At 35.9% G+C, this 14,576-nt stretch overlaps 1 protein-coding gene across 1 annotated transcript; it reads right to left on the reverse strand.

Moving 5' to 3' along the window:
• Positions 1 to 540: 540 nt before the first annotated feature.
• LOC137073753 (B-cell receptor CD22-like) lies at positions 541 to 12,940 on the reverse strand. The gene is made up of 8 exons (XM_067442462.1): positions 12,880 to 12,940; positions 12,183 to 12,521; positions 11,870 to 12,103; positions 4,069 to 4,329; positions 3,907 to 3,988; positions 1,056 to 1,092; positions 872 to 928; positions 541 to 561 (listed from the first exon to the last, which is right to left on the reverse strand). Exons 1-8 carry the CDS (start codon positions 12,938 to 12,940, stop codon positions 541 to 543), a joined length of 1,092 nt encoding a protein of 363 aa, XP_067298563.1.
• Between the last annotated feature and the right edge of the window lie 1,636 nt (positions 12,941 to 14,576).

The following is a 14,576-nucleotide window of genomic DNA, read 5'->3' on the forward strand; positions in this document are numbered from 1 at the left end:
TATAATTTTATTTTTTATTTTAATACATGTAAAAACATTTACACCCACTAAAGCTTTCTTAATGGAGGAGACTGGTTTTAGTGGATTTTTTTATTTTGGATTTATCAGGGTAGGTTCATTTTTTACATACTTTTAGTAACTTATCCTACTAAAGACTCACTCACACAAGAAGTATCTGACAATCTTACACTTTTTATTAACACATGGAAAATAACTTTTTTTTTTTTTTTTAAGTGCTATCATGCAATGATTGGCTTTTAATACTTGTATCTATTTTATACTTAAGCTGCTTTTTTTCTAGACATTGTGAAAAACACTTTGACTGAACACTGAAACTTGTACAGATATAAAAACACTATTCTATGTATTCATCACTTCAACACCATTTCATATTTAAGGCACTTTCACATCACACATTATTTCAAAGAAGCTTTACATTTACATCTGACATCTAAACAGGAGATCTGGGTTGTTTTATATGAGTTTGGGACCCTTTTAAAATTACAACCATTATCCTGTAAAACCATTAAAGCTCATATTCTACAGCCTCTTCCTGTCAATCTGAAATAAAGAAAGAAAGAAAGAAAGAAAGAAAGAAAGAAAGAAAGAAAGAAAGAAAGAAAGAAAGAAAGAAAAAGAAAGAAAGTGTGAATTAATGCATTTATAAATAATTAACTTCAAATTTTGGTTTGTGGTATTTATTAAACAGTAACTAAAATAGTCAACTCAATGCCATTTACGTGTTAAAAACCTTTTTTAAAACGCTTGTTCTTATGTTAATTTCCATATCCTTAGTCAACAGTTATTTGATATTTCCACAGTGAATTTGAAAAGCATTTAATGACTGAAGGTGAAGAGGAGGAACATTTACCTTTACGTTCTCATACACGGGTTCACATCTGTCATGATGAGGGCTGGAACGATCCATCTTTGACATTAAAAAACAAACAGAAAACACAGATTATAAATAATAACTATACTGTCTAAATACAACACAAGTCAAAATGTTTGGTTTTATCCGCTCAACTAATGATAGCCAAATCCTTTTTTCTCACCTGAGACTCGTTTCTCTTGTTCATCCTCCTGCTTCTCCTTCAAAACCAATGAATAGATTACATAACTGCGTAATTAATACGTTCTTGCAGAAGTGTTGTTTGGTTAGTGTTTTAACGGCATGACATGTCAGCATTGTTGGCTATTATTTAATCAGCTACCAATTGTGCACGTTCTCCCACTTAAAAGATGAGAGAGGCCTGTATTTTGCAAATAAGAAGGATGACAGTGGTTTATGGGAAACATACGTTCAACCTAAAATAAGAAACTTAGGTGTCATTTTTGACTCTGCTCTTAAGTTTGACCATCAGGTTAAAAATGTGGTAAAAAAAATGTTTTTATCAGTTAAGGACTATTGCGAAAATGAAATCTTTTTTGTTTGTTCCTGATCTGGAAACAGTGATTCACACATTCATCTCTACACGCTTGGATTACTGAAATGTTCTATATGTAGGAATTAGTCCATCGCTTATCTCAAGATTGCAGCTGGTTCAAAGCGCTGCAGCGAGGCTCCTGGCTGGTATTAAGAAAAGGGAGCATATTACACCTGTTTTGAAAAGGCTTCATTGGCTCCCTGTGAAATATCGGATACAGTATATGTTTATAAAGCAGTTCACAAGTTGGCCCTGGAATATATCCAGGATTTGGTGCTTATGAACTCTGGTAGATCTCAAAGGTCCTTTAATTATTTACTGCTCGTTGTTCCAAGAACTCGTCTTAAAACTAAAGGGGATCGAGCTTTCTCAGTCGTTGGACCTAGACTGTGGAATGATCTTCCCCCTGAAATAAGATCTGCACCGCCGGTTGATGTTTTTAAAGCTCGTGTGAAAACGTATTTGGATTCTGTTTCTTTTAATTCTTGACTTTTTTTGGTTTTCTTGCTTTTAGATGTACAGTCCTTTGGTCTACGTTGTAGTAGAAAGGGCTATATAAATAAACGAGACCTGAGACTTGAAATAGACTCTTTAAAAATCATACAATGTGCTTTTCTGGATTTTTTTTTTCTTATTTTGTCTCTCACAGTTGGAGTATACCTATGATTTTTTTTTTTTTAAAAATACAGGTTTCTCTCATCTTTTTAAGTGGGAGACCTTGCACAATTGGTGGCTGACTAAATACTTTTTTTGCCCCACTGTATGTTTTATTCCTGCAGGTGTCAGATTTGTGGAGCGGATTTTCCTTTATACTGGATGTTGGAAAATAGATAAATAAATAAATTATAACCCAGTCAACACGTGAGGTCATGCGCGGATCACAGTGACATCAAATCATTCTCATTTGGTGACACTTTCAGTGAGAATAATATGTGAGCTCATTGTGAACTCAAAATGTTGAGCAGGTTGAGAGGAAGCGGTTCAGATATCGGTCACCAGGGGGAGATTCTACTTCACTGTAAACCCTAATGTTGTCTTTACTACTAAAAAAAAAACAAGTAATCTTGACTAAATATTACTAGTTTAGTCCAAAAACTCAAACATATAAGTTAGTATAACTTATTAACTTATTATAACTTATTAACTTATTAAAAAAAAAATTGTGTACTGTGCTAATTGAGATTTCTTACAGCTCTTACAGGTTGTTGGCGTTGTCTGTTTCGTTGCTTCTATTACTCTCCCCTTTTTTGTAAGTCGCTTTGGATAAAAGCGTCTGCTAAATGATTAAATGTAAATGTAAATGAACTCAAAATTATAATTAATTAAAATAGCTCGCTCTGGTCTTGCTTTAATGTGATTGGCCAAGCAATGAGTTCTGTCCGGCAACAATAACTAATTCACTGATTGGAGGACATTTACAAAAGGCGGCCCTTTTCTGTTGCTGATTCAAATTAAGATGGAGACTTTTTAATTGTGTGCAATCTTAAAATCGGTAAGTAAAAATTCGTAAGTTACTAAACATAATAAAAATATGTTAACTAACTTATAACTAACCAGACTGACTTTATTTCTGTTTTAATGAAAATAATAGTTTCGTTGGAAGTCACCATGATGGAGATCAGTGTTTGCTTTAGTTGGGCTCTTGGCCCTTGACTGTATAATATTATAATATAATGTTTCTCTGGCTGTTTGGTGTTTGTGAGACACATTTGGGAAGGAACACAAAGTCAAGAGAAAATATCAACAAGTGATGTTGTTAAATCATTGACGATGATAACATCATCATGTACTGGCAGAATCCCTGTTCAATCAACTTATTAGGGTTTTCAGTGTTCCTGTTTCTCAACACTATCTCAGTGATATCACATGATGAGCTCAGACTGACTTTATATCTGCCAGACGTCAACAGAAGCTCTTATTGAGATTAACAGAGGTTTAGATGTTGATGATTTACTGGTTTGTCACCATTATGGAGATCAGTGTTAGCTTTAGTTGGGCTCTTGACCCTTAACTTTTAACATTATGTTTTCTCTGACAGCTGTAAACTGTGCATAGAAGACACACTTGTTATGGCAAGGAAAACCAAAAGAGTTTTGTTATTTATGTTAGCGCCATCACCATATTTTGTATGCAGTTTTTGAGGTGTTATTAATTTTATATTTTTATTATAATATTCCTGTGATTATATGGTATGAGATCCAGCAGTCAAAGTCATTTATTTATTTCATTATTTTAAATGCATAATAAGACTATTGTATTTAGACACGAAGAGACATCAAGTATCCGAATATAAATCTTAACAATAGTGGTAATCAAAGCTTCATGCTGCAGTGCATGCTGGGTACCTAGTCTTTGTGCAGTGAGTGCACGTTGACCTCATATTGCGGCCACATCACGAGTATCCTGGAGCTCATGGTGAGATCACTGAGATCAAATTGTTGTTTGGGAAATGCAGTCAGTTACCTCACACACATCTTACCAAATCAGCAGCAGCATGATGATCACTGCAGCGCCACAAATAACTCCGATGGATATGTATAATATCACCAGACGTCCTACAACTGAGACAAAATATAAGACATTCAAAAAAGATGAATCTACTTTACTTTTGCAAGAGTAATGCAAGTATGAGCTGCACTACCTTTAACAGAGAGTGAAACAGACGCTGATCTCTGAGAGCCATATTTATTCTGAGCCTCACAGTAGAAGCGTCCACTGAAACTGGAGTTAAAGCTGGAGATGCTGAAACTCTGTCCAGATCCAACAGCTGAGGTTTGATCCTCCTTAAACCAGCTGAAGTTCACAGCAGGAGGGTTTGAGTCACTGCTGCAGCTCAGAGTCACTGAATCTCCCTCCACTATTACAGACGGACTGACGGACACTGACGTATTTCGGGGGGAATCTAGAGGAAAAATAACATGCCTTATAATCATATATCATCTTTGTTTGTTGGGCAAAAATGTACATGTATCACTTTCTCTAAATTGAACTTAAATAAAAATAATAAAAAATGTATTTTATCTGGCATTGCACCAAAATGATAATTGCATTCAAAGGTGCACTATGTAGTATTTTTGCAGTAAAATATCCAAAAACCGCTAGGCCAGTGTTATATATTTTGTTCAGTTGAGTACCTACAATATCCCAAATGTTTCCAACTATTTGTAAATTGTGAGAAGTTAGGTTTAACCAAGGACCGGGACGTGTCAGCATAGCGTTTGAGGGAGTCGCCTGTCAATCGCGTCAATATTTGCGCTACCCTCGGTTTTATTCGGCAGAAGCGCTTTACTCAGAGCAGAGTGAACATGTCACAGCAGTGCCGAGCAAACGCACAGAGTAACATTCATAACATCATTTTAAACACACTTAAATGTATCTAATATGATAAACAGAGCTGCTGGCTTTTCCTTATAATCATGACCGGAAAAAGCGGAAGTGCGCGCCCCCCGCCGACTGTGTCCCGTCCCGTCATAATAAAAGTCCCGGTACTCGCGAGCCGAGTGTTTGTGTAACAATCGCTTCAGGGGCCGTGCTCAACTCCTCAACACTCGGTCCTGCTCTGCTTCACTACAGTAACGTTAATAACTGCACCATGAACATGATTTCTGCCCGAGACCTATTTTCCACCGCCTGTGAGGTGAAGACAAACTACGCCTTTGTTTAGAATAGGCGCCCTCCAGTGGACAGAAAGTTGCATAGTGCACCTTTAAGCCACAAAACAGCACAGTTTAGACTTAGATTTTAAATGCTATTGTGTTATTTTAGCCATTTTTCTAACTTTCAAACAAAGATTCCAAAAATTTTATTGACAATTTTAATGAGCCCTCCAAAAATAATTGCACTCTGCTAAAACTTCTATACTACAATACAATATTTGCAGTAGTTCTGTATTTAGTTAGAATACATGTTTAATTAGGGTGACCAAACATCCTGTTTTCAAGTCCTGTCCTGGCTCTAATATAACAATTTTTTATCCATACAGAGGGGGATTAGTTTAAATCTATTGAAATGAATAAGGAGTCTTTGAGTAAACTTGTCCTGGTTTTCGGTAATCATAATATGGTAACCCTAGGTTAATGGATGAATAAGTGTTGTCTAGATACAGTTTCCTCCAGCAGGAGGCTGATGAAATCACACCAAACTGCCAAACTGCTCTCTGATTGGCTGGGGTATTAGGTTAACCTGATAAGCGTCACGAGGACGAGGACGTGCTGAAACTCTCTTTGCTTAAATTAGCTCAAAATTACTATCAGATGTAAGTAATTACCTTGACAAACTATACATCATTAAAAAGATCTAAGACTAAAGTTTAATTTTGTTACCTCTGTTTTATTCTCAAAGTCTTATAATGACCGTAATGTGTTAATATGTGCCAGGAGTTATGAATATGATCTTGGGCGTCGCTACCTTTTGATTGTAATATGCGCGTCATTTGCTCCCATTCATAAAAAACTCTTCTCTGGTCGTCACGAAGACACTCGACAAAACAACTTCCCTCAGGGCTTTTACTTCAAATGTGTGCAGATGTGGAGAAATATTGATAGATTCTCACATGTTTGAGTCAAATTTCTATACAGAGAAGTATTATTTATTCAATCTTTATCCAAAATCCGCGGATGTGTGATTATGAGCGCAGTATACAGTGATATGCTGTGTTTTCAATTCATTCTGGCAGCCGGAGGGCGCTGGAAAGCTGTACTACTGAAAATTCACCCCATGTGGAACACATGAAGGACAGACACACCATGTGACATTCAGGAAGTATCTGACATGACCAAAGCTGCTTTCTAGCGATCGTCAGATGGCTATTTTATGCAGATAGACACGTTTTAAGACAATAAACACACAATCGCGGCAATATATGGTTGGTCTGTGTTCTTTATGCCATGTTGGGTGGTTTCATAATAGATGATATTTATAATGCAATGCTATTCCACATAGCTTTTAGCATTGTATATTTTCTGTCAGATTTTTCGACCCGAAGCTACATGAGATCACATATTGTTATATAAAACACTCGACTTATAAATTATAAAGTGATATGAAGCAAGTTTTGAATAAAACATGATTTTAATCGTATAAATTGTTGTTTTGCTGGTGTGCTAAGCTAACATGCTAGCTTGCCCTAGATGCACCTGCCACTGAGTAAATACTTTATTTTTATGAACATTTTCTAAATGTAAAACTACTGAAATGCTTATTTGGACGAAATGCATTCAATAGAGTCTCAGTGAGGGTAAAGTGAGAGGTTTGATTTAGAAATGAGGTTTGAATAGAACAGTTTGAATAGAGAATCGTTAGTAATTATAATGCAGACAAAAGAATAATAATTAGAGCCATAACCAGTCCGCAGAAGTGTGAATGTGTGCCGAGGAGACAAACTGAATGGGGCAGTTTGCACCTCTAAACAATAGAGGCAAAATAGAGAATGAAAGCTGAGAAGATGTGGCAATAAACATCAGTTGATATTTCAGAGATATCTCAAAATAAAATCACATGAAACGATCTTGTAAAACGTTTAATAAAATTCAGAGTTTTAGACTGATCATCTTCAGATCTGAAATATAACATGGTCAGACGTGTGGCTTTAGCTGTAGTGCATTTCTAGATTTCTCCAAGGCCCACTTCAATTTTATTTTCATAAAGATATTTCATACAAATAAATTTCTAATAACTTTACAAAACTTTGAAGCTTATTATAGCTTTTTTTTATTATAAAAAATATTATCATTTTGACTTTACAGTAAACTGCCAGGTGTCTGCTTTCAAATGAGACCATAATTATGCTTTTAGTGCAAAGGATTCACAATCTGTATTTGTTTTAGTCTGAGTATACATTTCTTAGGATTTTTTCAAAATTTAGAAATCAGCTTAACAGGTTAAAGCACTGTTTCTCAAACTTTTTTTGCCATTCCCCACTTTGGAGGTCGGAAAGGGCTCCGAGCCCCACCTGTCACCAATCGCCCGAACAAAATGGTAATTATCTAGACTTTAAGTTTGCCTGTTAGTCAAAATATTTTAGCTGACTCCCAGTGTGAGTTTTTTAAGGCAGCGTTATTTTAAAACGTTTCACCTTAATGTTTCTATGGCAACGCGTCACGTTTATCATGTGACTCACCACAACCAAAATAGTGCTGTATGACAAATGTATCGCTTATTACGTTTTTTTTTTTAATTATTATTCAAAATATTGAAAATAAACTTGCTTACCATGTCATCAACTATCGAATAACCCAGTTGTGGGTGTGTTTTGCCTTTTAAAAAACCTTTTTAAATGATCTTGATTTTGATCTATAATGTGAAATAGGCGCTGCCACACTCTAAAAAGAGATGTGTTAAAACTGACACAACATCTGTCATTTTTAACAGATGTAGTGAGTGTGCTCAGGGGCAACACACGTTGTGTCAAATTTAACACAATAAATGTGTTATTTAACACAGAAATTGTGTCAGGTAATTACATACTCAGATGTAACTTTAAAAATAAAGTGAAACTAAATTATTAAGCAGTTATTCAGAAGTCGAGTACAGAACTCATGTGCACACAAAATACAATGTTTCAAACTCTATGACTCTATCAACTCAATTATTCACAATTCGACACTTCATCAATGATGCTGCTTTTGAGAGAAGTTCATGACGAGATAACAGTTAACAGAGTTTGCACTTTGAATTGAATTAAATCTTAGCAACTGATAAAACGATGTATATTAATAACTTTATTAACACAGGCCTGATTGTTTGAGAACATAAACACTGCATATACTTCACAATGACGGTGTGTGTCGAGTGCTTTATAACATGATGTGTTGAAAACAACACAACGAGATGTTGATACAAGATACAAGCAGTGTATATTTTAACACATGTAGTGTGTGTGCTCAGGGACAACACATGTTGTGTAGATTTGAACACATGTAGTGTGTGTGCTCAGGGACAACACATGTTGTGTAGATTTTAGCACATGTAGTGTGTGTGCTCAGGGGCAACACATGTTGTGTAGATTTTAGCACATGTAGTGTGTGTGCTCAGGGACAACGCATGTTGTGTAGATTTTAGCACACATAGTGTGTGTGCTCAGGGACAACACATGTTGTGTAGATTTTAGCACATGTAGTGTGTGTGTACTCAGGGACAACACATGTTGTGTATGGCAAGCCGTTTTGACTTTTATTCATTCGCAGGATATGTATTCTTGATATCAACAAAGTTAATTCTTGATATCAGAAATTAGATTTCGACTACTAACAATGGCAATTTTTGATATCAGAAATGACATTTCCACTAGTAAAAATGTTCATTCTTGATATCAACAATTTATTTTTCACTAGTTAAAATGCCAATTTTTGATATCAACAATTTAATTTCCACTAGTAACAATGTTAATTCTTGATATCAGTAATTGTATTTTCACTAGTGAAATGTCACCATAGGCGGCCATTCAAATTCAATTGTTGATATCAAGAATTGATTTCTTACTAGTTGAAATTCAAATTTCAGATATCAGAAATACAATTCTTACTAGTAAAAATTTGAATTTCTGATATCAATAATTACATTGCTACTAGTGCAAGTATTTATTCTTGATATCAGCAATTGAATTGTCACTAGTTGAAATGTCTATTCCTGATATCAACAATTGAATTGTCACTAGTAAAAATGTTAATTTTTGATATCTGAAAATGTATTTGTGATATCAATATAATTTCAGATATCTATAATGGCTTTCTTACTAGTAACAATCACATTCATGATATCAGAAATTAAAATGGTTACTAGTGACAATCGAATTATTGATATCAAAAATAAACATTGTTACTAGTAGAAATTCAATTGCTGATATCAAGAATAAATACTTGCACTAGTAGCAATGTAATTATTGATATCAGAAATTCAAATTTTTACTAGTAAGAATTGTATTTCTGATATCTGAAATTTGAATTTCAACTAGTAAGAAATCAATTCTTGATATCAACAATTGAATTTGAATGGCCGCCTATGGTGACATTTCACTAGTGAAAATACAATTACTGATATCAAGAATTAACATTGTTACTAGTGGTAATTAAATTGTTGATATCAAAAATTAGCATTTTAACTAGTGAAAAATAAATTGTTGATATCAAGAATTAACGTTGTTACTAGTGGAAATGTAATTCCTGATATCAAGAATTAACATTCTAACTAGTGAAAATTGAATTGTTGATATCAAGAATACATATCCTGCGAATGAATAAAAGTCAAAACGGCTTGCCATAGTTGTGTAAATTTTAGCACATGTAGTGTGTGTGCTCAGGGACAACACATGTTGTGTAGATTTGAACAAATGTAGTGTGTGTGCTCAGGGACAACACATGCTGTGTCAAAATTAACAAACAACCTGTGTTGTTTTTTTAACACACATTTGTGTTATCTGTAACTCACATAATGTGTTATTCCTCTTACACAGGTGTGTTGAAACCTTTTACACACTAATGTGTTATAATTACACAACGTGTGTCAGATGTGTGTTACATGTGACTGTAGGTGTGTGTTTGCCAGAGTTACTTCCTGTGTTTGGATGATCACTGAAAGTATTGTTAACTTGTGTTTAGTCCAGTGACGTTTAATAAAGAGTTAGTTTGAACATTTTATTACTGGCTGTTTTAGACATCATGAATCTACACACACAAGCTCTTATTGAGATTAACAGAGGTTTAGATGCTGATGATTTATTGAATGTTTGATTTGAAGTCTCCAGAATCGTGATTAGTGTCTCCTTTATTTGAGCTCTTGACAAGTTGACAAACTTGTCTTTTTCTTCTTCTCTGGCTGCTCTAACGGTTTTGTAATTGAGTACATTTGTTATGGCAAGAGAAAATATGATCAGATGTTTATTGATGATGTCATAATCTCAAGCCCTGATCTGGTCAAGTGTTTGAGAATATAGATGGTGTTTATTCATTTGATTTATGTGCGGTTTATTATATCAGTCTTGTGAAATGATGTCAAGCAGTGCAAAATGATTTTGTAAAAAATAAAAAAAAGTACATAATGTTTTCAGAAAGTTTAAAGCTGCAGCAGAAACTCATCAAACACACACACACATCAAGAATCAGCTCATGAATCTCAACATTGTTGACAAACCAAAAGCTTCGTCGCAATGCATGCTGGGAGTCATGGATGAGTTTTGTACTATGGTGGCTCCCAGCATGCATTGCGAGATGAAGCTTTTGGTTTGTCACCATTGTTGAGATTCATGAGCTGATTCTTGATGTGTGTGTCTGTGTGGTACCACAGACTATAACATCCTGGACACACTGAGTCTCTTAAAACAAATGTGCAGCTAATGACAACACTATTATAAAAATATGAATTACAAAAAATAATGTTTTTTACTAACCACTCTGATAGCAAACACTTGCCAAGCTCACAGATGCATGTGATGAAAACATTATCATCTGATCATATTTATCTCCCTGTTATTTCTGCTGCTTCAAATGTACAACAGAGTTCCAGCAAACAGAGAAAAGCTGAAGTGAAAGAGTCAAGGGTCAAGAGCTCAAATAAAGGAGCCACTAATCACGATTCTGGAGACTTCAAATTAAACATTTAATGCTTCGTCAACACTAAATCCTGTTAGTCTCAATAAGAGCTTCTGTCTGATTGTGATTGGCTGCCAAAACACCCACTTCTGCTCTATCCAGAGTAATATTTTAACACCCGTTGTGTTATATCTACAAAACATGTGTCAAAATACCATCAACACTCTCAGTGTGTCTTTTTTAACACATCTCTTTTTGCAGTGCACGTTTGAACCGTTTGAACATATGCACCGCAGTTCAGAGTCCTGTCAATCGGATTTACAGCACGTATATTCATCAGCGTCTCCTGGAATAAGTAAGTGACCGGTGAACTTGGAGAAGAATCGAGCAAACTTTATAGTTACTTACACTATGTGTATCTTATATGAATAAAACATGTCGGCCAATTATATTTGAATGGATTGTATTGCTGCTTCCATAGACACCAGTGTGTATTCCACAAACTCTAAATGTATTGTTTTACTAGTACTTGTGTATTTAAATGTTACCTATTAAATTAAACCTAAAATAAAGAGTATGTGGTTGAAAACACTGCAATATGTATGTCAAGAGCTGAGCGCGTCTGCATCTGGCTCAGTGCTAGCCGAAGTGCGTCCCACCGTTTGAATCTGGCAGTTATGTCACGTCACTGAACATTATAAATCCCATATGTGGGTCCGTACTCTCAGGGGCACAGAAATAAAAATCCTGTGTAGGACAGCTCAAAAGGTTAATAGAGATGGGCACAAAAAATTAACACATTTCCTCCCATTTGTGGCACTTGTCATGTCTCTATTCCCCACGCTTTGAGAAAGGCTGGGTTATACAGGCCACTCCTCTAACACTTAACTGCTGGTGTGTACAGACAGACCTACTCACACATGACTGTGAGGCTGGCAGCAGGAGAGGGCAGATGTTCATGTCCTCTGACGGCACATCTGTAACTGCCAGAATCACTGCGGGCTGACTGAAGCTGCAGGACGTCGCTGTGGAAGTTTAAAGCCTGTCCGTTTTTGTACCAGACGAATCTGTCTGTCAGATTGCAGGTCGTTCCACATGTCAGATTGACCGTTTCGTTCTCCAGCACCAGCTGTGGAGCCTGAACCTGAAGGGCTGGAGGACACAAATCTTTCTAGAAAATCTTCTAAAACTACTAACTTCTTGTTACATAAGTAATGGAAAAATGGATTACCAGAAACATGAAGCTGAATTCCTTCCTGACCAATCCATTTTTGTCTTTCAGTTGTAGTTATTAATCTGAAACAATACTCCTTCTCATCATTTTCAGTGACGTTGTGCAGTCTGAGGATTGCAGTTTTGTTTTGTCTGTCTTCAATGTATTCAACCCTGTCTTTATACTCGTGATAATCTTTTAAACTGTTGATCCCCTCATCTGGTTTCTTGATCCAATATGTATCTATGAGATTATATTCCTGAGGGTATCTGTAAGTGCATGACATGTTCACAGACGATCCTTTGAGAGCACATATTGATGTAGTTTCATAAATCACATCCCACTCTTTTCCAAAAACTGCAACACAAAACACATAGAAGATAAATGGTAAAGTACGAGTTATGTGTAAATGCAGCTAAACAATGTCTGTCATTTGTTGCTGGAGAGAGGACACGGTGTGAGAAGTGTAAAAAGTCCTGCAGAAAAGCATAAATGTTCATGCAGACAGAGAACTGTGAAAAGCAAACACATGCGCCATTAAACCACATGCGCTCTCTCACCAAAGCCCCGCCTTCTACATGCCAACCAACCCGATGTCAGTGAAAACGATTGACAAGCTGAGAATGTTGATTGGTGGACCGTAGAACAGATAGTGAATACACACTTTAAAACACACACACACACAAAGCTTACAGCTCTATAACAACTGACTCACCAGAAGTCAAGATTAGAGAAAGAAGAAGCATCATTCTGCCGCTCACCACCACGGGAACCATCACAGCTCTCTAAATAAACATATAAATACACACATCCATTTCATACACTCCAACACTAGGAATAAAGCTTCTGAAATTAGTTTTAGTTTTTGGTTAGTGCAAAAAGAACAATTCATAAGTGATGCTCAGAAACAAGCAATTTTGCGTTTAAAAGATGTCTAATAGCCGTCCAAACACAGCCCCATGACGTTTAGGCTAAAACGAGGCAAAATTTGGGCTGAGACTGAAAATGTAATAAACGTCTAAACGCTATACTAGTCATCTAAAACATGAACATAAATGAAACTAAACACTGTGTCATCACTGTTGACTGCTTACATGATGGATTTTCATACATCTCAAGTCATTGAGGCAAAAAGTAACCAAATTCAAGGTCATTTTGGCTAGAATTGGACTACTCATAGCCGGACTATATCGAGTCTATGGTTAACCATGACAGTGAAATGAAGGCTATTGCTTGCTGGGGCTTTAGTGACTCACCAACACCCAAATGACTGATAAGATCAGGGTAAAATGGAGGTGTTGCACTGCAGAACTGTGGTCACATCACTCATGCATGTTAAGAATTAGTTTTAAGAAAGCTCAAGCCTTTTGCTCGGGACGACCCATTTGCCTTTTCTGTTTGCAGGATGTTGCATTGTGTCTTTAGTATTCCAACAGCCTGTCCACACTGGACGTGACAAAGAGACCATTGCGAAACCAATTCATCCTTCATGTCAGATGATAAAACCGGCATCAGTTTGACAATGTATAGTATACAGGGCCGTTTCTAGCCTTTCTGGCACCCTAGGCAAGATTCATATGTTGCGCACCCCCCCCCCCCCCCCCTTTTTTTTTTTTCTCACTATAACTCATAAAGCAAATATGACTTCCTTATTTCATAGGCATATTGTACATGCATTAATCGAATAATGTAGCTAGAGATCACAGATGTTGGGGGGGTTTGGGGGCATGCTCCCCCGAGAAAATTTTGATTTCTATGATCTACATATGTGTATTTTAAGATGTTCTGAAGGCCAAAAAATTAGATAACAATCGCTTGAAAACCATGTTACTCGGCGCCGCTGCGGATTGAAGAACACACTGACACAAAGAAAAGACGGGACGAAGCCGAAGCCTCGCGCCAGTTTCATATGTTTTAAAGGTTAATCACATATATATATATATATATATATATATATATATATATATATATATATATATATATATATATATATATATATATATATATTAGGGGTGTAACGGTTCACAAAATTTACGGTTCGGTTCGATACGATACACTGGTGTCACGGTTCGGTTCGGTACGGTTCAATATGTTTTAGATACAGCAAAAAGAAAAAATTGGCAGAAATTACCTTTTTTTATTATTTTTTTATTAAAACTAACAAAGTATGATTTTTTTTTTTTTTGTATGATTTTACCCATCTTCTATGTAGTTACAGGAATAAGACATTAGCTCTTTACATTAGCGTGTGCGTTGCGTGTTGCGTTGCAGGAGCCCCACACCCTGTAGTCCTTTCACATATGCTGCGTTTGCAGTCCGCAACTGATCCGCTGTTGCAAACCACAAACACAGCATTTATTCATTATTTTTTATTTAAAATCCAAAAGTTTTTACTGAACATGCCTCGTCAGA

Source organism: Pseudorasbora parva, chromosome 4 (assembly GCF_024679245.1).
Source record: "Pseudorasbora parva isolate DD20220531a chromosome 4, ASM2467924v1, whole genome shotgun sequence".
Lineage (NCBI taxonomy): Eukaryota > Metazoa > Chordata > Actinopteri > Cypriniformes > Gobionidae > Pseudorasbora > Pseudorasbora parva.

What these genes read in the sequence shown, in the direction of transcription:
- LOC137073753 (XM_067442462.1), bottom strand. Translation starts at nt 12,940, where the DNA reads ATGGTTCCCGTGGTGGTGAGCGGCAGAATGATGCTTCTTCTTTCTCTA. An exon ending in TGTTTCACTCTCTGTTAAAG is followed by an intron (nt 3,989 to 4,068) that starts GTAGTGCAGCTC and finishes ATTTTGTCTCAG; the next exon opens with TTGTAGGACGTCTGGTGATA. An exon ending in CCGTGTATGAGAACGTAAAG is followed by an intron (nt 562 to 871) that starts GTAAATGTTCCT and finishes TCTTTATTTCAG; the next exon opens with ATTGACAGGAAGAGGCTGTA.